The following is a 27,306-nucleotide window of genomic DNA, read 5'->3' on the forward strand; positions in this document are numbered from 1 at the left end:
CTCGTCCACAGCAAGTGACATCACCTTCATTCTGTCCCAAAAAACTCCATAACACGAACTTTGATTCTCCTTGCAGTTGATGTGTCTGACATTGGTGGCGGTGCTTGGCTAAAATCACTAGGGATGCCAGAAAAAGATGCCGTATTACAAACTATGGGTTGTGATAATTGCGTTGTTTGCTCTATAACCTGTTAATTCTCATGTGTCTTGAGACCGTGATACAGTATATAAGACTAAGTCCGAGACAATAAGAAAGTACTGTTGCAGAATACATTCAACCACACCTTTGTTTCATCACAAAACCGGAGAGAAACCTCTGTCCTGTGAAGTCCACGTATCACATTGCATGTAACAAACAGTTACATGATCTACAGTATGGTCAAGGAAGTTAATGTTTCCAACATTTTTGGACCACTAACCAACTATTGATTTAGAACCACAGAGAATTACCACAAGTCGCAAAGAAAACAGGAGCTGCCTCCATTATTCCAGCACCATTTAAACTTCAAAATTTAAACACCATCAAATCACCTATGCTGAGTCTATTACAGTGACAACTAAAAGTTACCAAAAACTATTTAGTCCAATCAACCTAAGCTAAATATGATATGGCTGTCCATGGTTCTGATTTGTGTGTGTAAGTAGAAAAACACGTTGACTCATACTTGTAGAGTAACGGCAATGCCATCCTCTCTCTCATGTTGACGAAACGGTCCATAACTCTGTCATACAGTACACGCTTTTATTTGTTGTTGTCCTAGGCCACCTGGCTAAAATGCTTGCTCGTTAGCCTAACTTCCTTTCGTGGGCAACATTAGCTAGTTAATATTGACTTTCTACATCTAGCTAGATATTTAACTTCCATCCTCTCAGGCCAGGGTGTCACGAATTACTAAGGTGGGTGGAATCAGGCACAGAGAGCAGGTTTAAATTATTAGACAGTTTATTCTCTGGCGCACAAAACAACGGTCAACCCAACACACAGGGTGAATAATCCAAAGCAGGACCAAAATAGTCCTGAGAATAAAACTCATGAACACCACCAAATAACAGGAATACAAAAACAATCCCGCACAAAACAAGGGCGGGACAACCTACTAAATATAAGGACGCTAATTAAACTAAAATACACACAGGTGAAACTAATAAGACAAAACCAACAGACAAACGAAAAAGGGATCGGTAGTGGCTAGTAGGACGGTGACGACGACCGCCGAGCACCGCCCGAACAGGCAGGGGAGCCAACTTCGGCAGACAGGGACACAATGTATGAATTAATGGTTGGCTCAGAATTGCTGTTATAATCATTGATCAGTTCATAGAATTAATTAAAACCACAAGTCAAATTCCCTATCTTCATCCATGGCTAATTTAGGAAGCTTCCCACCATTAGCTCTGACAAATTGAAAACCCTAGTCATTGGCGACTCCATTACCCGCAGTATTAGACTTAAAACGAATCATCCAGCGATCATACACTGTTTACCAGGGGACAGGGCTACCAACGTTAAGGCTAATCTGAAGATGGTGCTGGCTAAAGCTAAAACTGGCTAGTGTATCGAGTATAGAGATATTGTTATCCACGTCGGCACCAACGATGTTAGGATGAAACAGTCAGAGGTCACGAAGCGCAACTTAGCTTCAACGTGTAAATCAGCTAGAAAGATGTGTCGGCATCGAGTAATTGTCTCTGGCCCCCTCCCAGTTAGGGGGAGTGAGGAGCTCTACAGCAGAGTCTCACGACTCAATCGCTGGTTGAAAACTGTTTTCTGCTGTAGGTAATTGGCAATCTTTCTGGGACTCACCCACAAACAGGACCAAGCCTGGCCTGCTGTGGAGTGACGGACTCCATCCTAGCTGGAGGGGTCCTCTCATTTTATCTACCAACATAGACAGGGCTCTAACTCCTCTAGCGCCACAAAGAAATAGGGTGCAGGCCAGGCAGCAGGCTGTTAGCCAGCCTGTCAGTTTAGTGGAGTCTGCCACTAGCACAGTCAGTGTAGTCAGCTCAGCTATCCCCATTGATACCGTGTCTGTGCCTCGACCTAGGTTGGGCAAAACTAAACATGGCGGTGTTCGCCTTAGCAATCTCACTAGGATAAAGACCTCCTCCATTCCTGCCATTATTGAAAGAGATTGTGATACCTCACACCTCAAGATAGGGCTACTTAATATTAGATCCCTCACTTCAAAGGCAGCTATAGTCAATGAACTAATCACTGATCATGTGATTTGCCTGACTGAAACATGGCTTAAGCCTGATGATTTTACTGTGTTAAATGAGGCCTCACCTCCTGGTTACACTAGTAACCATATCCCCCGTGCATCCCGCAAAAGCGGAGGTGTTCCTAACATTTACGCTAGCAAATTTCAATTTACAAAAAAAAAAATGACGTTTTCGTCTTTTGAGCTTCTAGTCATGAAATCAATGCAGCCTACTCAATCACTTTTTATAGCTACTGTTTACAGGCCTCCTTGGCCATATACAGCGCTCCTCACTGAGTTCCCTGAATTCCTATCGGACCTTGTAGTCATAGCAGATAATATTATAATTTTTGGTGATTTTAATATTCACATGGAAAAGTCCACAGACCCACTCCAAAAGGCTTTCGGAGCCATCATCGACCCAGTGGGTTTTGTCCAACATGTCTCTGGACCTACTCATTGTCACAGTCATACTCTGGACCTAGTTTTGTCCCATGGAATGAATGTTGTGGATCTTAATGTTTTTCCTCATAATCCTGGACTATCGAACCACCATTTTTTTACGTTTGCAATCGCAACAAATAATCTGCTCAGACCCCAACCAAGGAGCATCAAAAGTTGTGCTATAAATTCTCAGACAACACAAAGATTCCTTGATGCCCTTCCAGACTCTCTCTGCCTACCCAAGGATGTCAGAGGACAAAAATCAGTTAACCACCTAACTGAGGAACTCAATTTAACCTTGCGCAATACCCTAGATGCAGTTGCACCCCTAAAAACTAAAAACATTTGTCATAAGATACTAGCTCCCTGGTATACAGAAAATACCTGAGCTCTGAAGCAAGCTTCCAGAAAATTGGAACGGAAATGGCGACACACCAAACTGGAAGTCTTCCGACTAGCTTGGAAAGACAGTACCGTGCAGTATCGAAGAGCCCTCACTGCTGCTCGATCATCCTATTTTTCCAACTTAATTGAGGAAAATAAGAACAATCCGAAATGTATTTTTGATACTGTCGCAAAGCTAACTAAAAAGCAGCAGTCCCCAAGTGAGGATGGCTTTCACTTCAGCAGTAATAAATTCATGAACTTCTTTGAGGAAAAGATCATGATCATTAGAAAGCATATTACGGACGGACTCCTCTTTAAATCAGCGTATTCCTCCAAAGCTCAGTTGTCCTGAGTGCACAACTCTGTCAATACCTAGGATCAAGAGAGACATTCAAGTGTTGTAATACTATATCTCTTGACACAAAATAATCATGGCCTCTAAACCTTCAAGCTGCATACTGGACCCTATTCCAACTAAACTACTGAAAGAGCTGCTTCCTGTGCTTGGCCCTCCTATGTTGAACATAATAAACAGCTCTCTATCCACCGGATGTGTACCAAACTCACTAAAAGTTGCAGTAATAAAGCCTCTCTTGAAAAAGCCAAACCTTGACCCAGAAAATATAAAAAACTATTGGACTATATTGAATCTTCCATTCCTCTCAAAGATTTTAGAAAAAGCTGTTGCGCAGCAACTCACTGCCTTCCTGAAGACAAACAATGTTTACGAAATGCTTCAGTCTGGTTTTAGACCCCATCATAGCACTGATACTGCACTTGTGAAGGTGGTAAATGACCTTTTAATGGCGTCAGAACAAGGCTCTGCATCTGTCCTCGTGCTCCTAGACCTTAGTGCTGCGTTTGATACCATCGATCACCACATTCTTTTGGAGAGATTGGAAACCCAAATTGGTCTACATGGACAAGTTCTGGCCTGGTTTAGATCTTATCTGTCGGAAAGATATTAGTTTGTCTCTGTGAATGGTTTGTCCTCTGACAAATCAACTGTACATTTTGGTGTTCCTCAAGGTTCTGTTTTAGGACCACTATTGTTTTCACTATATATTTTACATCTTGGGGATGTCATTCGAAAACATAATGTTAACTTTCACTGCTATGCGGATGACACAGAGCTGTACATTTCAATGAAACATGGTGAAGGCCCACATTGCACTCGCTAGAAGCCTGTGTTTCAGACATAAGGAAGTGGATGGCTGCAAACTTTCTACTTATAAACTCGGACAAAACAGAGATTCTTGTTCTAGGTCCCAAGAAGCAAAGATATCTTCTGTTGAATCTGACAATTAATCTTGATTGTTGTACAATCGTCTCAAATAAAACTGTGAAGGACCTCTGCGTTACTCTGGACCCTGATCTCTCTTTTGAAGAACATATCAAGACTGTTTCAAGGATAGCTTTCTTCCATCTACGTAACATTGCAAAAATCAGAAACTTTCTGTCCAAAAATGATGCAGAAAAATTAATCCATGCTTTTGTCACTTCTAGGTTAGACTACTGCAATGGTCTAAATAAACTTCAGTTAGTGCTAAATACGGCTGCTAGAATCCTGACTAGAACCAAAAAATTTGATCATATTACTCCAGTGCTAGCCTCCCTACACTGGCTTCCTTTCAAGGCAAGGGCTGATTTCAAGGTTTTACTGCTAACCTACAAAGCATTACATGGGCTTGCTCCTACCTATCTCTCTGATTTGGTCCTGCCGTACATACCTACACGTACGCTACGGTCACAAGACGCAGGCCTCCTAATTGTCCCTAGAATTTCTAAGCAAACAGCTGGAGGCAGGGCTTTCTCCTATAGAGCTCCATTTTTATGGAATGGTCTGCCTACCCATGTGAGAGACGCAAACTCGGTCTCAACCTTTAAGTCTTTACTGAAGACTCATCTCTTCAGTGGGTCATATGATTGAGTGTAGTCAGTTTGTTATATCTGGAGTACTTCTCCTGTCCTATCCGGTGTCCTGTGTGAATTTAAGTATGCTCTCTCTAATTCTCTCTCTTTATTTCTCTCTCTCGGAGGACCTGAGCCGTAGGACCATGCCTCAGGACTACCGGGTATGATGACTCCTTGCTGTCCCCAGTCCACCTGGCTGTGCTGCTGCTCCAGTTTCAACTGGTCTGCCTGTGATTATTTTTATTTGACCATGCTGGTCATTTATGAACATTTGAACATCTTGGCCATGTTCTGTTACAATCTCCACCCGGCACAGCCAGAAGAGGACTGGCCACCCCACATAGCCTGGTTCCTCTCTAGGTTTCTTCCTAGGTTTTGGCCTTTCTATGGAGTTTTTCCTAGCCACCGTGCTTCTACGCCTGCATTGCTTGCTGTTTGGGGTTTTAGGCTGGGTTTCTGTACAGCACTTTGAGATATCAGCTGATGTACGAAGGGCTATATAAATACATTTGATTTGATTTGATTTGAGAAGGACTAAGGTACGAGACCTTAAACAAATAATCTGGAATAACCATTTCTGTAACGAGGGCAATAAATCCAAGTCACAGATTCAAATAGTTTAGAAAAATGTATGCCATTTACAGTGCCTTGCGAAAGTATTCGGCCCCCTTGAACTTTGCGACCTTTTGCAACATTTCAGGCTTCAATCATAAAGATATAAAACTGTATTTTTTTGTGAAGAATCAACAACAAGTGGGACACAATCATGAAGTGGAACAACATTTATTGGATATTTCAAACTTTTTTAACAAATCAAAAACTGAAAAATTGGGCGTGCAAAATTATTCAGCCCCCTTAAGTTAATACTTTGTAGCGCCACCTTTTGCTGCGATTACAGCTGTAAGTCGCTTGGGGTATGTCTCTATCAGTTTTGCACATCGAGAGACTGACATTTTTTCCCATTCCTCCTTGCAAAACAGCTCGAGCTCAGTGAGGTTGGATGGAGAGCATTTGTGAACAGCAGTTTTCAGTTCTTTCCACAGATTCTCGATTGGATTCAGGTCTGGACTTTGACTTGGCCATTCTAACACCTGGATATGTTTATTTTTGAACCATTCCATTGTAGATTTTGCTTTATGTTTTGGATCATTGTCTTGTTGGAAGACAAATCTCCGTCCCAGTCTCAGGTCTTTTGCAGACTCCATCAGGTTTTCTTCCAGAATGGTCCTGTATTTGGCTCCATCCATCTTCCCATCAATTTTAACCATCTTCCCTGTCCCTGCTGAAGAAAAGCAGGCCCAAACCATGATGCTGCCACCACCATGTTTGACAGTGGGGATGGTGTGTTCAGCTGTGTTGCTTTTACGCCAAACATAACGTTTTGCATTGTTGCCAAAAAGTTCAATTTTGGTTTCATCTGACCAGAGCACCTTCTTCCACATGTTTGGTGTGTCTCCCAGGTGGCTTGTGGCAAACTTTAAACAACACTTTTTATGGATATCTTTAAGAAATGGCTTTCTTCTTGCCACTCTTCCAGAAAGGCCAGATTTGTGCAATATACGACTGATTGTTGTCCTATGGACAGAGTCTCCCACCTCAGCTGTAGATCTCTGCAGTTCATCCAGAGTGATCATGGGCCTCTTGGCTGCATCTCTGATCAGTCTTCTCCTTGTATGAGCTGAAAGTTTAGAGGGACGGCCAGGTCTTGGTAGATTTGCAGTGGTCTGATACTCCTTCCATTTCAATATTATCGCTTGCACAGTGCTCCTTGGGATGTTTAAAGCTTGGGAAATCTTTTTGTATCCAAATCTGGCTTTAAACTTCTTCACAACAGTATCTCGGACCTGCCTGGTGTGTTCCTTGTTCTTCATGATGCTCTCTGCGCTTTTAATGGACCTCTGAGACAGGTGCATTTATACGGAGACTTGATTACACACAGGTGGATTGTATTTATCATCATTAGTCATTTAGGTCAACATTGGATCATTCAGAGATCCTCACTGAACTTCTGGAGAGAGTTTGCTGCACTGAAAGTAAAGGGGCTGAATAATTTTGCACGCCCAATTTTTCAGTTTTTGATTTGTTAAAAAAGTTTGAAATATCCAATAAATGTCGTTCCACTTCATGATTGTGTCCCACTTGTTGTTGATTCGTCACAAAAAAATACAGTTTTATATCTTCATGTTTGAAGCCTGAAATGTGGCAAAAGGTCGCAAAGTTCAAGGGGGCCGAATACTTTCGCAAGGCACTGTATATATGCATTGCTTAAGATTAATTAATTGATTAATGTACCTGCGAAAACATAGATAGTGGAACAAACAATTCTAAAACTCAACATGTAATAGAGCATGCTGGGAAATATGATAATGATGGGCATGTTTTAGGTTGAACTTGTAACACAGGTTATTTTACACCACTGAATGTTAACTTAACTACAGTGTTAATTTAACTCTTGACTCAACACTAGAAATGTGACACTGAAAAATCAACACTAGTTAACGCTGGCCAATTTTCTGTGTGCTATGAAGGTGACACATCTGCAGGTTTTCATACATTGCAATAACATTTTAAAAATCTGAAGCACCATAGATGTCATGTCAAGAACCCCACACTTAACTCAAATGTTCTTTATCAGGAAAAGCTATCCAAGGAACCTTAAAACCTCTACAGGATCGGTGTACCCCCGCAGGATGGTTGAGCTAAAATGTGCTAACGTGACTAGCATGACGTTGTAAGTAACAAGAAAATTTCCCAGGGCATAGACAAATTTGATATGGGCAGAAAGCTGACATTCTTGTTAGTCTAACTGCACTGTCCAATTTACAGTAGCTATTACAGTGAAAGAATGCCATGCTATTGTTTGAGGAAAGTGCACAGTTATGTACTTGAAAATGTATCAATAAACCAATTAGGCATATTTGGGCAGACTTGATACAACATGTTGAACAGTAATGCAATGGTTCATTGGATCAGGATAAATCTTTACACATATACTGCTGACATATAGTGGCCAAACTCTAAATTGCATCTAAACTGGAATAATACATTGTGGCCTTGCTCTTGCATTTCAAAGCTGACAAAAAAAAAACGTTTTTTTCTTTGTGTTATCTTTAACCAGATATAATGTGTTATATTCTTCTACATTCATTTCACATTTCCACAAACGTCAAAGTGTTTCTTTTCAAATGGTATCAAGACTATGCATATCCTTGTTTCAGGTCCTGAGTTGCAGGCAGTTAGATTTGGGTAGGTCATTTTAGGCTGAAGAAGAACCATTTAACTACCTTTTTTTCAGTGCACAGAGAGCGCGTCATGTGGGCTCCGTCTGTTCCAATATAAATATTGAAGTGTTGTTGTATTGAAATAAGCTCACTGATCGGACGAACGCGGGCCAATCAGAAGCCCTCAGATCAGTACACCTTCTTTTCAGAAATCATTCATAATACCGATGCGTCAAACGTTTTTACGAGGACCCTGGTATAAATATGGCTGGAGTAGTTAGTCATTTTTTCAAAATGAAAGGATAGAGACTAAGGAACATAAACGAATCCTGGTTATGTGTCCTTTACCTAACCTTTTATAACTACTTTTATTCCTTGTTCTATATTTAGTCTACCAGACTCTCCGTTTACAATGAGTGGATTATTTCTGAAAAATGTATTGGTGGCAGCAGCGGTATGTTGCTCGGTGCTGGTCACTGCGGTACTGGGGTCTCTGTTGGGGTCCGCGGTGTTAGCTCAAGAGCCGATCCGATGCGCCCCGTGCGCGCCGGAGAAGCTGAGCGAGTGTCCAGTGGTGGCGCACGGCTGTATGGAGGTTCTGAGTGAGCCGGGTTGCGGATGCTGCCTTGTCTGCGCCCTGATGACGGGGGAACTGTGCGGAATCTACACGGCGCCATGCGGGTATGGACTGAGGTGCACCCCAATACCCGGCGACCTCCAGCCGCTGCACTCCCTTATTCGCAGCCAGGCGGTGTGTATGGCGAACCCCGAGCCCGAAAGGAGCCCAATTCCCCCAAACCCAGGTATTCAAACCCATATTGCAGAATGCTTATACATTGCATATATGTCATAAATCTGTAATAGACCTATGATAATAATAGCCAATGTGTTTTATCGTTTTAATAGTTGATTGATAATGATAGGCTAATAATAATTAGATTGCATATTATTCATAATTTACAAATGTATTTGTGCAGAAGTGCAATACTGTGATTTCTGCTTTTCCCCTTCTTGACACTCTCATTCCGTCTTTTCTCTGTCTGCCGCAGTGTCAATCGCCTGCTTCACGATCAGACATCCTGTCATCAGAAAGGCCTTCGATCCCCCGTCTGCCGCGGACGCGCAGGAGAGCATGAAAGCCAAAGTTAGCGCAATCAGGAAGGAACTGGCGGAGCAGGTGAGCGGTCATGGAACATTTATTAGCCGTTTTGCAACTATAATTCAACATGCTTAAAACTTTTGTAGTCAAAGCATGTTTGGCTGGTGGGTATTAAGCGTCATACCGCAAGGGGGCGTTCGAGTGCCTTTGAAGTTTGTGTGTGTGTGTGCACGCGCGTGCGTGCGTGCGTATGTGTGTTCTTCACCCTACCTATGACCTATCATGGAACTATTTGACTAAATAGGCTACCAGTGTTTTGCCACAACAGGCCTTGACTGTGTGGGTTGATAGGATAGAACAACAGCTCTAGATGACTAGTGAGATACTCTATCTAGTATGTCACCCATGTAGCCTGTTCAGAGTCACATTTAGAAGCGAATGAACATAGATAAAACACCTAAAATAAACAAAGTCCCCAAATATACAGAAAGTCCCCATCTCAAGTATGTGACCCTCCTTCTCTCTCCTCCCAGGCTCCCTGTCAAGTGGAGTTGCAGAGAGCTCTGGAGAAGATCGCTGAGTCACAGCAGAAGCTAGGAGACAATCTGACCAGGTTCTACCTGCCAAACTGTAACAAACACGGGCTCTACAAAGCCAAACAGGTAGATATACCTTATCTGTGTGTGTGTGTGCACTTGGCATTGGTGCGCAATTCATGATTCCTGTCAGTGTGAAATAATCTCACCTGGTTGTGTGTGTGTGTGTGTGTGTGTGTGTGTGTGTGTGTGTGTGTGTGTGTGTGTGTGTGTGTGTGTGTGTGTGTGTGTGTGTGTGTGTGTGTGTGTGTGTGTGTGTAGCCAATATTGTGCCAACTACAGCTCAGATTTGTATAGCAGTGTTTACACCTTTGAGCACATTCAGCTATATTCGCGTTGATGTCATTGCCTTGGCGCAGCGTGACTATACACGTGTGTCTCTCTGTGTGTGCTCCTGTACATTCGTGTCTTAGAGTTGGTGTGTGCTTACCTCGTACTGTAGGTTGAGGCTGCACACAGATGAGGGTCATAGCATATCTGAACAGGTGGTTAGGTGGAGGTGTGTTAAATTGTGAAAAAAATACCCAGGGATTCTAATCTCTTTCTCTCGCTCTTGCTCTCTCTCTCTTTCCTTTTCTCTCACCAGTGTGAGTCGTCTCTTGATGGACAGAGAGGCAGGTGTTGGTGTGTGTCCTCCTGGAATGGAAAGAAGATTCCAGGATCCACTGATCTGTCTGGAGATGCAGAATGTTCTGAAGAGATCAACCACTGATGCAGAACACACACACGCACGCACGCACACGCACACACACACACACACACACACACACACACACACACACACACACACACACACACACACACACACACACACACACACACACACACAGTAAACCACTGATTTTCTTTAGATACTTGTTATTTATTAATTGTCCATGGCGGTGTTTGATATTCAGGTACACACTATCACTGTGGAACTGATGTCCCCTGACCCTCAGCCCCGGACCCCTGACCCCCAATCCATGAATCCTGACCCCGTCCCTCCCCAACAAAGAGAAAATCATTTTTTTTTCGGAAAAGGAGATTTTTATATTTTAATACATTTTAACTCTACAGCCTTACTTATTTCACATTATGTACTGTATGTATTCATTTGTAATTGTATTTTAATATTTATATAATTTAGCCTTATTTTCATTATTATTTTTATCGTTATTATTATGTGTGCATTATTATCAGTGTATAAAGTGTATATATGTATCGACGCCCTGAGTTACTCCATGTTGCTCTGGGCCCGGTTTTCCAAAAGCATTTTAAGGCTAAGTTCATCTTCAAAACATTCATAGGAGCATCGTTACATTTCTGCACTGTTTCTCAAAACTATCATTACTAAAGTTGCACTTGAAAAAACACTCATTATTTACCGACTGCCTCAGACCACTCATAGAACATCGTTGGATGTGTTTTTCACTTTATACACAGAAGAGCTCTGCTAAACACAGAATCAAGATGCTTATCTGTCTCTCTGTGACCGTCGATAACTTCACAACGAAGTTGACTACAAATAGAAAGTTGCCAATGTCTTTGCCATTGTTACAAACAAGCAAGCGATTTAAAGATCCTTCAAATGAAAACCCGAGATGACTGCGTTAAAAGATAAATAGCCTTCCTACAGTATATTCTACATAGGCCTATATTTCAATGATATTGAAATCTATTGCATGTTCATTCAATTGAGTTTTGCTTTGCTATTTGGTACTTTTTTGCCTCAATATATCTCATGATATGTAGCCTAACATGTGATCTGCCAAATCTTGACAGTGCATTATTAAGGGAAAGGGGAATAGTGAGTCAGTTGTACAACTGAATGCCTTCAACTGAAATGTGTCTTCCACATTTAACCCAACCCCTCTGAATCAGAGGTGCGGGGGGGCTGCCTTAATCAACATCCACGGGAACAGTGGGTTAACTGCCTTGCTCAGGGGCAGAACCACAGATTTTTACCATGTCAGCTCGGGGATTCAATCCAGCAACCTTTCGGTTACTTTATAGGGTAAGAATTAGAATGAGCCACTAGGAGCTGATCCGTTGTCAGTATTGTGGAATAGTGATAATGACCTTGGTTGGTCATTGCAGGAAAGATGCATCCTTAAAACTCTCATAAGCCTAAATTCCATCGCTATCTGGAAACTGGGTCCAGGTCTTTTGAAGTTTGTCTGGTGGTTTACTTTTGAAACGAACCAAACATAAACAAAAGCACTGTGTGACCCAAATTCCTTTTTGAAGGATTTCTAAATATCATGTGACTTTTAATAGTTTTTTTATGTTCACTGACATGGTTTTGTTTGTTTTTATTTCTGATATGATTCATACATGATGACACTCGGCTACATCAGTGAATGCAGAAAATGACTAATTTGGACATTCTTACCTTTCAAGAAACTTAGTGTGGGTTTTGCAGAATTGCATGATGGGTAATGCTCCTGCATTGTCCCTTGTTCTGACGGGTGTCTACCTTGACCTACCTCTCTTTACTGACTGCCATCACTGTTCTTTATATAACATGAACGCATTATGAGAGAGCGAGAGAGCAATTATTCCAAAGTGACTGACTGCTCACTCATGTATATACACTTTTGTAATTGAGATGTGTAAAAAAAAAATGTATTTAATTAAAATGTTTAACCTCAAATATGTTATTTTGGTCATTGTGTTGCCAAACAAGACTACAATGAAAATAAGCCTTCTGGCTTTGTGTTTTTATCCTCAATCATTAATGTTGTCTTTGGCTGGAGCAGCCTACTATTTCTAATGATCAAAGACATTCAATCAATAAATCAATCAGTCTTTATGCTCCCTTACCAGAAGCCCTGTTTATACCTGCCGTTAACATGCGTCCTTTGTCCTGATTTTGTCCTGATCTTGACATGATCTTGTCTGTTTACACTTCTAAGATCTGATCACAATCAGATCACAATGCATCTTTTAATCATCTACTGACAAAAATGAGGACACAATCAGTGTGGACAAGATCCGTAAAAAAGGCTGCATGCTTGAACCAGGTATAAATAGGGCCAAAGAGTCATAGCTCAGCCCTGCCCGTCCGCGCTCTCTCTCTCTCCTCTCTCTCGGCCTTTTGACCCGCTCTCCGTTTGTCTTGGTTGAATGCAGGTTGAATGGTTGAATGCATTTTGTCTTGGTTGAATGCATTTCCCTCAACGTCCCCAACGTGCCCACTGCCAGCCTGCCTGGCACCACCACATTCATTTAAGTTTTTTACAAATTGACCTATCGCTTTGTCTATCGTTGTTGCCACATTCCAGGGATGAAGGAGAGAGAGAGAGAGAGAGAGAGAGAGAGAGAGAGAGAGAGAGAGAGAGAGACAGACAGAGAGAGAGAGAGAGAGAGAGAGAGAGAGAGAGAGAGAGAGAGAGAGAGAGAGAGAGAGAGAGAGAGAGGTCGAGAGAGAACGAGAGAGAGAGGGCGAGGGACAAGGATTTGATGAGAAAAACAGAACCTCTGAACCTTTTCATCAATATCAAAAAAAAATCCTCTGGTCATCTTTTTGGTTGCCAACTGTTTCCCCATCTGCTTGAACATGTGATGTACACACTTTATTTAATGTAGGCCTACATACTATAACTCTGAATTAGACCGTATTGAGTGCTGAATGTACTACTCAGCTCTCTGAGGTAATATAGCCTGACTCGTAAAAACGCCCTCAAGCCATTCAACAGTAAATACAAATTGTGTTAATTTTTTATTTAAAAAATACATTCAATATACATTATATTTGAACAAAATAATTTTCCATTCTCAAATGAAAGAATAGCTGTGTGATTTTCTAGTTTAGTAACATGAGAAGCTTCTATTCTTTAAAGAATCAAAACTCTTTAAATGATACAATTTGAATAAATAAATACATTTTTTAAAAAGTACAGTTACCCGTGAACAACAGAGATTCTTATGTGACCAGTGGACCCAGACTGAGACAGAATGGCATGGCGTGCACGTTGGCGTGCACAGAGAGAAGTAGTGGAGTTGTGACCTGAACTGACTGACAGAGGTCTACTGGATGACAGACCCATAGGAAAACACAACAGGATTGGGTTTAGCCACATTGTCAATTCAGGAAGTTAACATTTTGAAATGAACATTTTGCTCATTAAGAACTTTAGAATACTGTATTGAGTGCATTGAAACAATAATGACCCCAACTCTGTTATACACCTATTAGACAGACCAGTGACCTGAGTGACTGACTGATAGTTACCGTGGGCAACAGACCCGGAGATGTATGGAGTTTACAAAATAATGATACTGCTGAGAAACAGAAGAGATAGTGTTAATTAAAATATAAACATTAATTAGTAATTATACACTGAATCAACTTCCACTTTGTGGTAGGGGAGAGTGGGGTAAGTTGAGCCATTTTTTTTTACATTCAACATCACTTGAATGTAATCACACATTAAGTTAAATATATAGTATTATTTCTTACAAAGCTATCTACATATATTTCAGGATGAAATTCATTTGACTTGGTAAAAATCTGTTTTTTTGGACGTAACTTGCTCACCACTTTTTCCATGTGGTTTCTTCCTTCACAGACTCCATGATCACCTCTTCCTAAATATTTGTTCAAATTATTAATTTTGTGTATATTTTCCTAGAAACAAGGGTGGTTTCAACTTACCCTTTGGCTAGTCTTACCCCAATCTCCCCTACTATTCGAAAGTCACTGAATCCTTTATAAGAAAATAAAACGTAGTTTGGATCAGCATTGAATTATTTATTAGATAAATTACTTCTTTATTTACTTTATTTTATGTACAGTACATACAGTGCCTTCGGAAAGGATTCAGATCCTTTGACTGCTTTTACATTTTGTTAAGTTACAGCCTTATTCTAAAATTGATTAAATGCAACCATTTTTTCAGCAATCTACAGACAATACCCCACAATGGCAAAGCGAAAAAAGGTTTTTAGAATTTTAGCTAATTTATTTTTAATACATGTACATAAGTATTCAGACACTTTGCTATGAGACTCGAAATTGAGCTCAGATGCATCCTGTTTCCATTGATCATCCTTGAGATGTTTCTACAACTTGATTGGAGTCCACCTGTGGTTAATTACATTGATTGGACATGATTTGGAAAGGCACAAACCTATCTATGTAAGGTCCCACGGTTGACAGTGCATGTCAGAGCAAAACCCAAGCCATGAGGTCGATGGAATTGTCCGTAGCTCCGAGACAGGATTGTGTCGAGGCACAGATCTAGGGAAGGGTACCAAGAAATTTCTGCAGCATTGAAGGTCCCCAAGAACACAGTGGCCGCCATCATTCTTAAATAGAAGAAATGTGGAACCACCAAGACTCTTCCTAAAGCTGTCTGCCCGGCCAAACTGAGCAATCGAGGGATAAGGGCCTTGGTCAGGGTTGTGACCAAGAACCTGATGGTCACTCTGACAGAGGTCTAGAGTTCCTCTGTGGAGATGGGAGAACCTTCCAGAAGGACAACCAGCTCTGCAGCACTCCACCAATCAGGCCTTTCTGGTAGAGTGGCCAGACGGATGCCACTCTTCAGTAAAATGCACATGACAGCCTGCTTGGAGTTTGCCAAAAGGCACCTAAAGATTCTCAGACCATGAAGAACAACAATATTCTCTGGTCTGATGAATCCAAGATTCAACTCTTTGGCCAGAATGGCAAGCATCACATCTGGAGGAAACCTGGCACCATCCCTACGGTGAAGCACGGTGGTAGCAGCATTATGCTGTGGGGGTGATTTTCTGCGGCAACGACTGGGAGACTAGTCAAGATTGAGACAAAGATGAACGGAGCAAAGTACAGAGAGACCCTTGATGAAAACCTGCTCCAGAGCCCTCAGAACCTCAGACTAGGGTTAAGGTTCACCTTCCAACAGGACAACAACCCTAAGCACACAGCCAAGACAACGCAGGAGTGGCTTCGGGACAAGTCTCTGAATGTCCTTGAGTGGCCCAGCCTGAGCCCAAACTTGAACCCAATCGAACATCTCTGGAGACCTGAAAATAGCTGTGCAGCAACGCTCCCCAGCCAACCTGACAGAGCTTGAAAATGGAGACTGCAGAAAATGGGTGAAACTCACCAAATACAGGTGTGTCAAGCTTGTAGCGTCATACCCAAGAAGTCTCAATGCTGTAATTGCTGCCAAAGGTGCTTCAACAAAGTACAGAGTAAAGGGTCTGAATACTTATGTAAATGTGATATCTGTTTTTTTTGCAAAATGTTCTAAAAACCTGTTTTTGCTTCGTAATTATGGGGTATTGTGTGTAGATTGATGAGGGAAAAAAAGTATTTAATCAATTTTAGAATAACCTAACAAAATGTGGAAAAAGTTGAGGGGTTTGAATACTTTCTGAAGGCACTGTATGTCTATTCAGACACATAGCTTCCTCACCGTTAAATGAAGTGCTCTGACAAAATGTCATATAGTACCAGCGGGTAGGTTGGTTTGAAGTTGTTGTTGTTGTTTTTTTAACGTTACTTTGTAGCTGATTCAGTGCAACCAAGCTACTGGGCTAGCATTCTTTCTTATGCACTCTCCACTGTTAAAGTCTGCATCTGAAATGTCATCCAAATATGGTGCCATTTTGGACACAGGATATGTCAAAGCGCAATAGAGGAAGCAGGAAGCATCTCTAGGAGAACCACGCCCCTTTCCTCAGACCCCCTGTCTGCTTCTTGAGTGCATATTTGGTGCTGTGTCCATCTTGTGGAGTTGTTGGCATAAGATCATACAAGCATCTCCAAGAGCAATATAAATTAAAAGAAAACACCCTTTGAATTGAATGTAAATTCTGAGGAGTGCCGTTTGTTTATTAGGCTGAGTAAGATCACTGTCTGAAGTCCTGGTGTAGCATATATATATATTTTTTGTTGTTGTTGATTGTAGTTCTTGTTGTTTTGTTCTACAGTGCTATAAACCTTGTCAAATGTTGCCACTATGGAAAAGGTACTGCATTATTGCTATGCTATGGGAGGCAGCTAGTCTAGCGGTTAGAGCTTTGTGGTAGTTTGAAAGGCTGGTAGCTTGAATCCCCAAGCTGACAAGGTGAAAAATCTGTTGATGTAAACAAGGCACTTAACTAATTGATCCGGGGTTGCCATTGATAATGGAAGACCTGGCATTGACCTCACTCTCCGAGGGTGTCTCAGGTGGAGTAGGGATATGCAAAAAAACACATTTCTAATTTCACGTGTATAATACACACTTGTATAATAAACAGGACAAACATAAGCACCCACCTAATTATTTATAATTGGTCCAAATTGGTTGGTTGGATGCAGCTGAAGTGCTTTAAGTGATTGCGCTTGGGCTCGAAGAATGGGGACCTATTGAAGAGAGAGCAATCCAGTCTCATCGAGCATGCCCAGTCTAAAGGACCCTACAACCGGCCATACTCACCATAAACAGGAAGAGGACTGCAGATAGAGGGACCAAGTTGTTATGACAACAATGCTGGCCCTATTTCCTGACTGGAGGAGTGACGGTTTGGCAGCTAAGCTAGGCTCGGCTAGCCTACCAGCTAACTAACCAGACCAGACTCCAGGGCTGAATGGTGGTAAAACTACGTGAGCACCTATGAGGACTGCAGAAGGCAAAGGAAGGACTATGGGAAAGGGAGGGATAGGGGTTAGGGATGGGGGAGAGAGGGCGGAGAGGGTGAGGGGGGCAGTGTGGGGTTTTAAGGCACTGTTATTGGGCACTGTCTCCATTCGTTCCCCCCTAAACCTGTAAATGTGACGCAGCACATCGGGTTGGACAAGCTGGTTGCTTTGGAGACAGTGGGGAAGGCCAGTGTTGTCCAAGATGGCATGAAAGAGATCAGAGGCTGGCCAAACCATAAGCCTTCACTTCATAATGATGGACCCTGAGAAAGAGGAGGAGTTTCAGCATGACAGGATGGAAGGGGGCTGGATTTGGGTTTGGGTGTTCTAACATCTCTAAACTGATCTTAGTGAAAGACAGCATTTACACACGCATACACACACAAACACACATACACACATTTAGTTGGGTCACAGTCACTCACACTTTAAATACAGTGGAAAAGTCCCTCCATCTCTCTCTAAAAGAATAGTGGAGATGATTAGTTTCTCTCTCTCTTGTTTTCATTCAAGGTGAAGAGGTTCCCATAGCACAGAGCAGATAGCTATAGACGATGGACAGAAGGCTTGGCCTATAGGCTGTGCTCCACCAGTCTTCTCACTCCCTCCCCCCTCTGCCCCCCCCCCCCCCCCCCCCCCCCCCCCTTCCCTATCCGGCAGTCATGTGACCTGAGGTCAACAGTCTGACGCTCTTTTGACTGTGCTTTGTGAAGGGCCGGAGTGAAAACAAGTCTCTCTCCTATTCCTCTCTCCTCCTTGCTTCGTTCTTTCTCTCCATCCATCCACTCTCTCTCTGCTTCTCATTTGTTCTCCAGGTTGTTGCACTGGGATTCTCCTCTCTCCTTTCCATCGTAGCTGGGGAGAGGCTGACCGTACTTATCCACACACCAGCAGTAACCTCGCTTCCTCCCTTTGGATGGACGGCACTGCAGAGAGAGAGACAGAAATAGAGTGAGAAATAAAGAAAGATAGAGTTACATTTAATTCAATATAACAACCAACATTCTATCATATAAAACGACCTTTCAACTTTGACAGACTAGAAAGGGACTTTTTTCTGTCAGATGTGTGCAGCCTTCAGCAAGCTGTATCTCATAGGCAGGTAACACCCGTATGGGAAGGACTAACACACTAACACCATTCAACTAGCCCTGGCAGCCTAGAAACACTCCGAGGGTGAAAGAGGAGAGAGGGATAGAGAGATAGTAACCTCCTGCCAAATGTATGACCATATTAGAGACACATATTTCCCTCAGATTACACAAATCCACAAAGAATTGGAAAACAAACCCAACGTTGATAAACTCCCATATCTACTGGGTGAAATACCCCAGTGTGCCATCACAGCGGCAATATTTGTGACCTGTTGTCACAAGAAAAGGGCAACCAGTGAAGAACAAACACCATTGTAACACAACCCATATTTATGTTTATTTATTTTCCCTTTTGTACCTCAACCATTTGCACATCGCTACAACACTGTATAGACATAATATGACATTAGAAATGTCTTTATTCTTTTGGAACTTCTGTGAGTGTAATGTTTACTGTTCATTTTTATAGTTTATTTCACTTTTGTTTATTATCTATTTCACTTGCTTTGGCAATGTTAACATGTGTTTCCCATGCCAATAAATCCCTTGAATTGAGAGAGAGAGAACCTTTAGAGAGAGGGGGAGACCGGCAGACAGGGTAAAGGGTAGAAAGACACAGGGGATAGGGGGAGAGAGGGACGAAGTAAAGGGGGTGAGGACAGAGAGGGGAAAAAGGTCAGAGAGGGGTTGAAGTAAGAGGACAGAAAGGGGAAGGATGACAAAGAGGGGAAAGGACATCGATTTGAAACAGATTAGCGTTTTCACGGAAAGCACATCAATTGTTGATCCAACACAAGGTGTCAGAAAAAAAGGATGCGCCCCCCTCCTCAACGTAAAACATATTTTCACATGACCCTCATGGTAATGACTGGAGCGGAATCAGTAGAATGGTATCAAATACATCAAACACGCCGTTTCCATTCCATTTGCTCCGTTCCTGCCATTATTATGAACCGTTCTCCCCTCAGCAGCCGCCACTGACTACATGACCATGTGGACACCTGTTCGTGGAACATCTCATTACAAAATCCTGGGCATTAATATGGAGTTAATCAACACTTTGCTGCTATAACAGCCTCTGCTCTTCTGGGAAGCCTTTCCACTCGATGTTGGAACATTGCTGTGGGGACTTGCTTCCATTCAGCCACAAGAGCATTATTGTGGTTGGTCACTGATGTTGGGGGATTAGGCCCCCAACATCCCAAAGGTGTTGTTCGCAGGCCAATCAAGTTCTTCCACACCGATCTTGACAAACCATTTCTTTAATGATCTCGCTTTGTGCACGGGGGAATTGTCATGCTGAAACAGGAAAGGACCTTCCCCAAACTGTTGCCACAAGGTTGGAAGCACAGAATAGTCTACAAAGTCATTGTATGCTGTAGCATTAAGATTTCCCTTCACTGGAACTAAGGGGCCTAGGGTAAACCATGAAAAACAGCCCCAGACCATTATTCCTCCTCCACCAAATTTTGCAGTTGGCACTATGCATTCAGGCACTATGCATTTGGCCAGGTAACATTCCCCCAAACTCAGATTCGTCCGTCGGACTCCCAGATGGTGAAGCGTGATTCATCACTCTAGAGAACGCGTTTCCACCGCTCCAGAGTTAAATGGCAACAAGCTTTACACCACTCCAGCTGATGCTTGGCATTGAGCATGGTGATCTTAGGCTTCTGTGTGGCTGCTCGGCCATTGAAACCCATTTCATGAAGCTCCTGACTAACAGTTATTGTGCGGATGTTGCTTCCAGAGGCCGTTTGGACCTTGGTAGTGAGTGTTGCAACCGAGGACAGACAATCTTTACCCGCTACGCGCTTCAGCACTCGGCGGTCCTGTTCTATGAGCTTGTGTAGCCTACCACTTCACGGCTGAGCCTACTTATGAGCAGACCTACTTAATTGTCAAATGGCAGCCATGGATCGATCATCTTGTCACCAGACTAAGACCCTTGATATTTATTGAAAAGAGCATCAACCTCATGTGAAGTTCATCATAACTTAATCTGTAGCCTAATAAACTGCATGCTTTCCCATGATGTGGTGTGATACATTTTATCAGACATGTAGGCTACTTGACTCGCATGAAAAGGCTGGATGGAAACCTGGTAAATTTTTTGAGGATGCTGGAATTATATTTTGGAAGAACGTGTGCATGCCTACAGGAGACTTTTGAAGTAGCCTGATCAAAATAAAATATGTTTATGCCACACATAAAAGGTAATTTTAAAAAAAGTTTTAAAAAATGTAAAAGCTAAACATTTAGGCTATATTGTAGCGGTAGGTTCTAGGTGCATGAGAAACAGCTGCTTGGATTGTTCCGGATGACTGTGTGATAACGATATCGGTAGCCGATGTGAGCAAGATCTTTAAACAGGTCAACATTCCCAAAGCAGCGGCGCCAGACGGATTACCAAGATGTCTACTCAAAGCATACGCGGACCGACTGGCAAGTGTCTTCACTGACATTCTCAACCTCTCCCTGACCGAGTCTGTAATACCTACATGTTTCAAGCAGACCACCATAGTCCCTGTGCCCAAGGAAGCAAAGGTAACCTGCATAAATGATTACCGCCTGTAGCACTCACGTCGGTAGCCATGAAGTGCTTTGATCAACTCACATCATGGCTCACATCAACAGCATCATCCCGGATACCCTAGATCCACTCCAACAGATGACATAATCTCAATCGCTCTCCACACTGCCCTTTCCCACCTGGACAAAAGGAACACCTATGGGAGAATGCTGTTCATTGACTACAGCTCAGAGTTCAACACCATAGCGCCTACAAAGCTCATCACTAAGCTAAGGACCCTGGGACTAAACACCTCCCTCTGCAACTGGATCCTGGACTTCCAGATGGGCCAACCCCAGGTGGTAAGGGTAAGCAACAACACATCTGCCACGCTGATCCTCAACACTGTACTCCCTGTTCACCCATGACTGCGTGGCCAAGCGCGACTCCAACACGATCTGATCACCGACAACAACGAGACAGCCTATAAAGAGCAGGTCAGAGACCTGGCCATGTGGTGCCAGGACAACAACCTCTCCCTCAATGTGATCAAGACAAAGGAGATGATTGTGGACTACAGGAAAAAGAGGACCGAGCACGCCCCCATTTTCATCGACGGGGTTGCAGTTGGGCAGGTTGAGAGTTTCAAGTTCTTTGGTGTCCACATCACCAACAAAACTAACATGGTCCAAGCACACCAAGACAGTTGTGAATAGGGCACAACAAAGTTTACTCCCCCTCAGAAGACTGAAAATATTTGGCATGGGTCCTCAGATTCTCAAAAGGTTATACAGCTGCACCATCGAGAGCTGGTTGCATCACTGTCTGGTACGGCAACTGCTCAGCCTCCGACCACAAGGCACTACAGAGTGTAGTGCGAATGGCCCAGTACATCACTGGGGTCAAGCTTCCTGCCATCCAGTACCTCTATACCAGGCGGTGTCAGAGGAAGGCCCAAAAATTGTCAAAGACTCCAGCCACCCTAGTCATAGACTGTTCTCTCTGTTACCGCACGGAAAGCAGTAACGGAACGCCAAGTCTAGGTCCAAGAGGCATCTAAACAGCTTCTACCTCCAAGCCATAAGACTCCTGAACATCTAATCAAATGGCTACCTAGGGGTTAGGGTTATTTACACCGCTGCTACTCTCTGTTGTTATCATCTATGTATAGTCACTTTAATAACTCTACCTACATGTACATATTACCTCAACTGACCGGTGCCCCCGCACATTGACTCTGTACCGGTACTCCCTGTATATAGTCTCGCTATTGTTATTTTACTGCTGCAATTTAATTACTTGTGAGTTTTATTTCTTATTCTTATCCATATATTTTTTAACTGCATTGTTGGTTAGGGGCTCGCAATTTCACTGTAAGGTCTACATCTGTTGTATTCAGCGCATGCGACAAATAAAAATCTGATTTGATTTGATTATCGCATATTGAGCAACAGCTGTCCTGGTTTGGGACACCAATCCCGTAGAAGTTAACTCTGTCTTGAACTGCATTGTTTGTTAAGGGCTTGTAAGTAAGCATTTCACGGTAAGGTCGTATTCGGCCCATGTGACAAATACAGTTGATTTGATTTGATCTGAGAGCGTGTGTTAAGCTTCCTGAATAACTGGGCCCGCTGGGAGGATATGTGGCCACATTATTGTAGGACGACTTGGGAGAATGATGATTTGCAACATTCAGTATCAGAAGTTCAAATACAGCCAGACTGGCCCGCTATTGCGCCCATCTAGACCGTACGAACTGTAGAGAGTCGACCCACGGCTGATCCAAATCGACTGACACATTGAAATCAAAAAGCTTTTGCGTCGTTATTCAAATGGCACTTTCACTGCAGCCTAGAATGTTGTGCTCACATGTAAACAATAATGCAATCATGCGTTGCGTTTTGCTGTTGCAGGCTACTATAGTCCAGGTAGGAGAATTGTATAGTGCCTAAACAAGATCAATAGGGGAGATTTTTGAACTGTGTGTTTAATGTCTTCTCTGTACATTCATGCGCAAATACGCACCTGGCGTGTCCGCAGCCTATCAGCTATTCCTATTTGTTCCTGTTGATTCATATAAAAAAAAATGTAGGCAGCTTTGAATATTTGTATGTGTGGTATGACTGCTAGTTAGTCTACTGCAGATCTGGACCAACAATCCACCTACCACTATTGTCACTATGAGGGCAGGATAGACCACTGGCAGACTGTACTGACCTGTGGTACAGTAAAAGTTAGCACATTGAAAAGCGTAGTACATAAGGGAAGTACCAAACCACATTGATATAGGAGAGGAGCATGCAAGCTGATGAGGACATTTGGCTAGGATGGAAGAAATTAACCAGGGAAAAAATGCACAACCCTCCCCTGTGCCCAACGAAAAAAACACACAACCCTCCCCAAAGCAAAACAAAAAAGTTTGACAACCCTCCCTATTTTTGACCAACTCTCTCCCCCAGTAAATTGCGATCTGTCCCTAATGTAATAATAACACCTTTTCTCCACAGCCACCTGCCAGACTGTGTGTGTCCTATTGCTCCACTCCTTTCTTCCCCTGTTTGCTGACCTCAATTTATCTCTCTCCTCTCCACCCACCCTTATTTTCTCTCTCTCTCTCTTGCCTTTCTCAACTTGGATGTTATTCAGAATCGTGTGCAAGCCAGGCTTCAGCAGAACTCAAACATCACGTTCACGAACAAGAATGTGTGTGTACATGTGCGTGCGTGTGTGTCTCTATTTTTCTCTGAAAGGATCTGTGTATCAGGCTTGCAGGGTGCTACAGTAAGGGTTTTATTCAATCTGTAAAGCTGAAGAGTGGCAGATTCTGCGATACAAATGTAAAAGTAATTTTCAATTTAGCGGACATATAGAGCGAGGAGAGGATACGGCGTGAGCGACAGAGTGAAATAGTGTGATGGTAAACATGGAGTTGCTATAATATTTGTGAGAGTCAGTTGGAGGGCCGTGGGGAAAGGAGCACTGCTATTTTGGGCATCTGGCACAAGCTCAAAATCATCTGGAGCTGATTATGGCGCCCCCACACAAACACAAACACACCCACACAGGTACTTAGCCAGCCAGCCAGCCATTCAGCAAACCAGCCAGCCAGCCACCCAGTCAGTCAGTCAACTACCAGCCACCCACCATCCAATCATCCAGCCACCCACCCATTCGTCAAGCCCTCCAGTAAGCAAGCCAGCCAGTCAGACAGCGAATCAGACACCAGCCAGCCAGCCAGACAGCGAGTCAGACACCAGCCAGCCAGCCAGCCAGCTGAGCACTAGGATCAAAGACTGGAAAACAAATGAAAATACCTGCACCAACTACAGGACTCTGTCTGCTTCTGAAATTGCACCCTATGCCCTATATTGTGCACTACTTTAGACCAAGGCACTATAAAGGGAATAGTGTAACCCCATACTCTCAGTACTGTCATCTCGGCCCACAGAATGTCCTTCCTTCCCATCATTCCTTTCCCTCTTTTTCTCTTTCACCACAGCTCCTCCTCCCCTTCTTCCCTGCCTTGCTCCTCTCCTCTCCTCTGGGGCAGGTCCTATTTCTTCTCTGACCAGCGGACGAGACAGGAGAAGAGAGCTTAACATTGTGTTCCTGAGATGGTTAATGATGATGGAGTCCTGGGAATGTGTGTGTGCATGTGTGCGTGCGTGTGCATGCTTATGTGTGTGTAGTTGTGTATGTGTGTGAGTGCGTTTCTGTGTGTGCATGCATGCATGTATGTGTAGGGGGAGGATTGTGTCACCCCCTCCCCCCAAAAATATACTATAGTATACTATGATATAAATACTATAGTATTCACTTTTGTGGACTTTACTGTCTAGTCCAAAATACTACAATGAATGCTGTAGTATACTTCAGTATACTGTTTCACTTTAGTATTTACAGTTAAATATAGTATAAATACTTAATGTAGTGTTTTGGTGGATTGTAGTATACTGTAGTATTTACTGTAGTGTTTTGCAGACATTACTGTAGTATTTACCATAGTGTTTTTGTTTTATTATCTTTGACATAGAAGTGGAGGCTTTCTCCTTCAGTATAAATACTAAAAGAGTAAAATTTCGATAAACGATAAGTAGGTAGGATAGTACAAGCACTTCCGCTCTTTTTCATAACCTGTAGGGAATACAATATATGGTATATACTGTACTTGGCATGTAGATTTCTCACGTATGGGTGGCTCAAATTTCAATATGGGGAGGGGAATGGGTAGGGTACATGTAAATAATATACTGCAGTATTTACTATAGTAAAAGTGAGTGTAGTGTTTTTGCGGACTGTAGTGTTTTGCTGATATTGCTGTTGTATTTACTACAGTGTTTTTTTGTGTGGAAAATACTGTAGTATTTACTGTAGTATTTTACAGTATAGTAAAACATGATATAGCAAGTACTATACATGCTTAAGGGATAATACAGTGTGTAGTATAGTATTCTACAGTATACAACACTTTACCATAGAATTCTATGGTAAGTACTGTAGTATTCGTTCATGTGGCTCAGTATGTGGGAAAGAGAAAGAAGGAAAGAGAACGAGAGTAAGCGAGTGTGCACGTGTGCATTCCCTACTTGCTTGGCTACCTGTGAGTTTCCATTCAGTCTCTGTTTCATCTGTGAACTATTAGCAGTGTCATCTCCACTGACTAGCATGTAGACTTTCTCTCTTTCTTAGTATCTTCTACCTAAACCTCCCTAGCCCAGCTTGATCCCAAATGGAACCATATTCCCTATTAAGTGAACTACTTTTGACCAGGGCCAATAGGGATCTGATCAAAAGTAGTGTACTATATAGGGAATATGTTTCCATTAGGGACAAACTCCCTATATGAAACAGACTGAGGGCAGAGGAGGAACTTTAACAATGAAAAGGCCAAAAAAGGAATCACTTTATTTTCCCTTGGAGGAAAGATGCTGGCATGTTTCAGTTCTTCAGCCTAAAGACTAAACTTATTTATTGGCAATGTCTGTGAAAGAGCCTGCCTGACTCCCTCCTTTCCCCATAATGAGTCTGACCCTGAGTGGGGATTCATAGACACTAAACCCTAGCACCTAAGCCCTAAATGCTAAACTCTACTCCCCTGAGCCCTAGCCACTGAGACCTAGCCCCTGAGCCCTAACGGTGTACACATGGCCGATGCTAACAGAGCACACTTCATCCACCCCACACATTCATAATGCTGCATTTATAGGTGTGTGTGTGTGCATGCGTGTGTGCGTGGTCATAATGCTTCCTTTATGGGTGTGAGTGTGTTCTGTGCGTATATGAGTGTGTGCACTTATAATGCCCTTTTTGGGCTAATAGCAGCGCCACCGAGCGTCACGGACATTAAAAAGAGCCTGGCTGACCACAGGGTAAACACAGGCTCGTAAAACATGTGTGTGTGTATGTGTGGGTGTGTGTGTGTATATATATATATATATATATATATATATATATATAGATATATGTATATATATATATATATAGATAGATATATGTATATGCGTGTGTGATGTGTGTGTGCATGTGTGTGTGCATGTATGTGTGTGTGAGTAACTCCCTGGCCCGCAAATGGCTGCAGGATATTGCTTTTCTAAATAAAGCTGGGCTAATGAGAGCCTCAGTGCAGCTACTCTGAAATGAGCACAGAGCACAGGCGTACATTCACAAGTAAAGGACTCACTTGCCACAACCAAATCTGCCTTTCTCCAACACCATAAGGAATGAACAAGGAGACCCAAGAGTGCTCTTCTAAACCCCTCTCTCACAATCACCACCGACCTCTGTGACAGTTTTCTAGCCTTATTGGGGGACCAAAAAAAGCCGATACCGATTAATCAGACGATAAAAAATAAAAAATAAAGTATTTGTAATAATGACAATTACAACAATACTGAATTAACACTTATTTTAACTTAATATAATACATCAATAAAATTAATTTAGCCTCAAATAAAATTAAACGTTCAATTTGGTTTAAATAATGCAAAAACAAAGTGTTGGAGAAGAAAGTAAAAGTGCAATATGTGCCATGTAAAGAACGTTTAAGTTCCTTGCTCAGAACATGAGAACATATGAAAGCTGGTGGTTCCTTTTAGGAGTCTTCAATATTCTCAGGTAAGAAGTTTTAGGTTGTAGTTATTATAGGAATTATAAAAGGTATTTGTATTTCATATACCTTTGACTATTGGATGTTCTTATAGGCACTTTAGTATTGCCAGTGTAACAGTATAGCTTCCGT

The 27,306-nt window shown here is 42.5% G+C and overlaps 2 protein-coding genes across 4 annotated transcripts in view; one reads left to right on the forward strand and one right to left on the reverse strand.

Annotated features, from left to right (window-relative positions):
- The first annotated feature begins 8,296 nt into the window (after window positions 1-8,296).
- On the forward strand, window positions 8,297-12,497 carry LOC110521770 (insulin-like growth factor-binding protein 1). Its single transcript, XM_036969076.2, has 4 exons — window positions 8,297-8,973; window positions 9,220-9,347; window positions 9,803-9,931; window positions 10,452-12,497. The coding sequence occupies exons 1-4, from the start codon at window positions 8,583-8,585 to the stop codon at window positions 10,575-10,577; spliced, it is 774 nt and encodes a 257-aa protein (XP_036824971.1). The 5' UTR covers window positions 8,297-8,582; the 3' UTR covers window positions 10,578-12,497.
- Window positions 12,498-13,539: 1,042 nt separating this feature from the next.
- LOC110521771 (insulin-like growth factor-binding protein 3) overlaps window positions 13,540-27,306 on the reverse strand; it is a 91,253-nt gene continuing 77,486 nt past the window's right edge. For all 3 annotated transcript variants that reach the window (XM_090231938.1, XM_021599618.3, XM_090231939.1), the window contains exon 4: window positions 13,540-18,388. In XM_090231938.1, coding sequence (XP_090088064.1) covers window positions 18,263-18,388 — 126 coding nt within the window. In that variant the 3' untranslated portion in view covers window positions 13,540-18,262. The remainder of the gene's footprint in view (window positions 18,389-27,306) is intronic.

The sequence above is a fragment of the Oncorhynchus mykiss genome, chromosome 4, assembly GCF_057628025.1.
Source record: "Oncorhynchus mykiss isolate SJ-2025 chromosome 4, ASM5762802v1, whole genome shotgun sequence".
Taxonomy (NCBI): domain Eukaryota; kingdom Metazoa; phylum Chordata; class Actinopteri; order Salmoniformes; family Salmonidae; genus Oncorhynchus; species Oncorhynchus mykiss.

What these genes read in the sequence shown, in the direction of transcription:
- LOC110521770 (XM_036969076.2), top strand. Translation starts at nt 8,583, where the DNA reads ATGAGTGGATTATTTCTGAAAAATGTATTGGTGGCAGCAGCGGTATGT. An exon ending in GGAAGGAACTGGCGGAGCAG is followed by an intron (nt 9,348 to 9,802) that starts GTGAGCGGTCAT and finishes CTCTCCTCCCAG; the next exon opens with GCTCCCTGTCAAGTGGAGTT. An exon ending in GGCTCTACAAAGCCAAACAG is followed by an intron (nt 9,932 to 10,451) that starts GTAGATATACCT and finishes TTCTCTCACCAG; the next exon opens with TGTGAGTCGTCTCTTGATGG.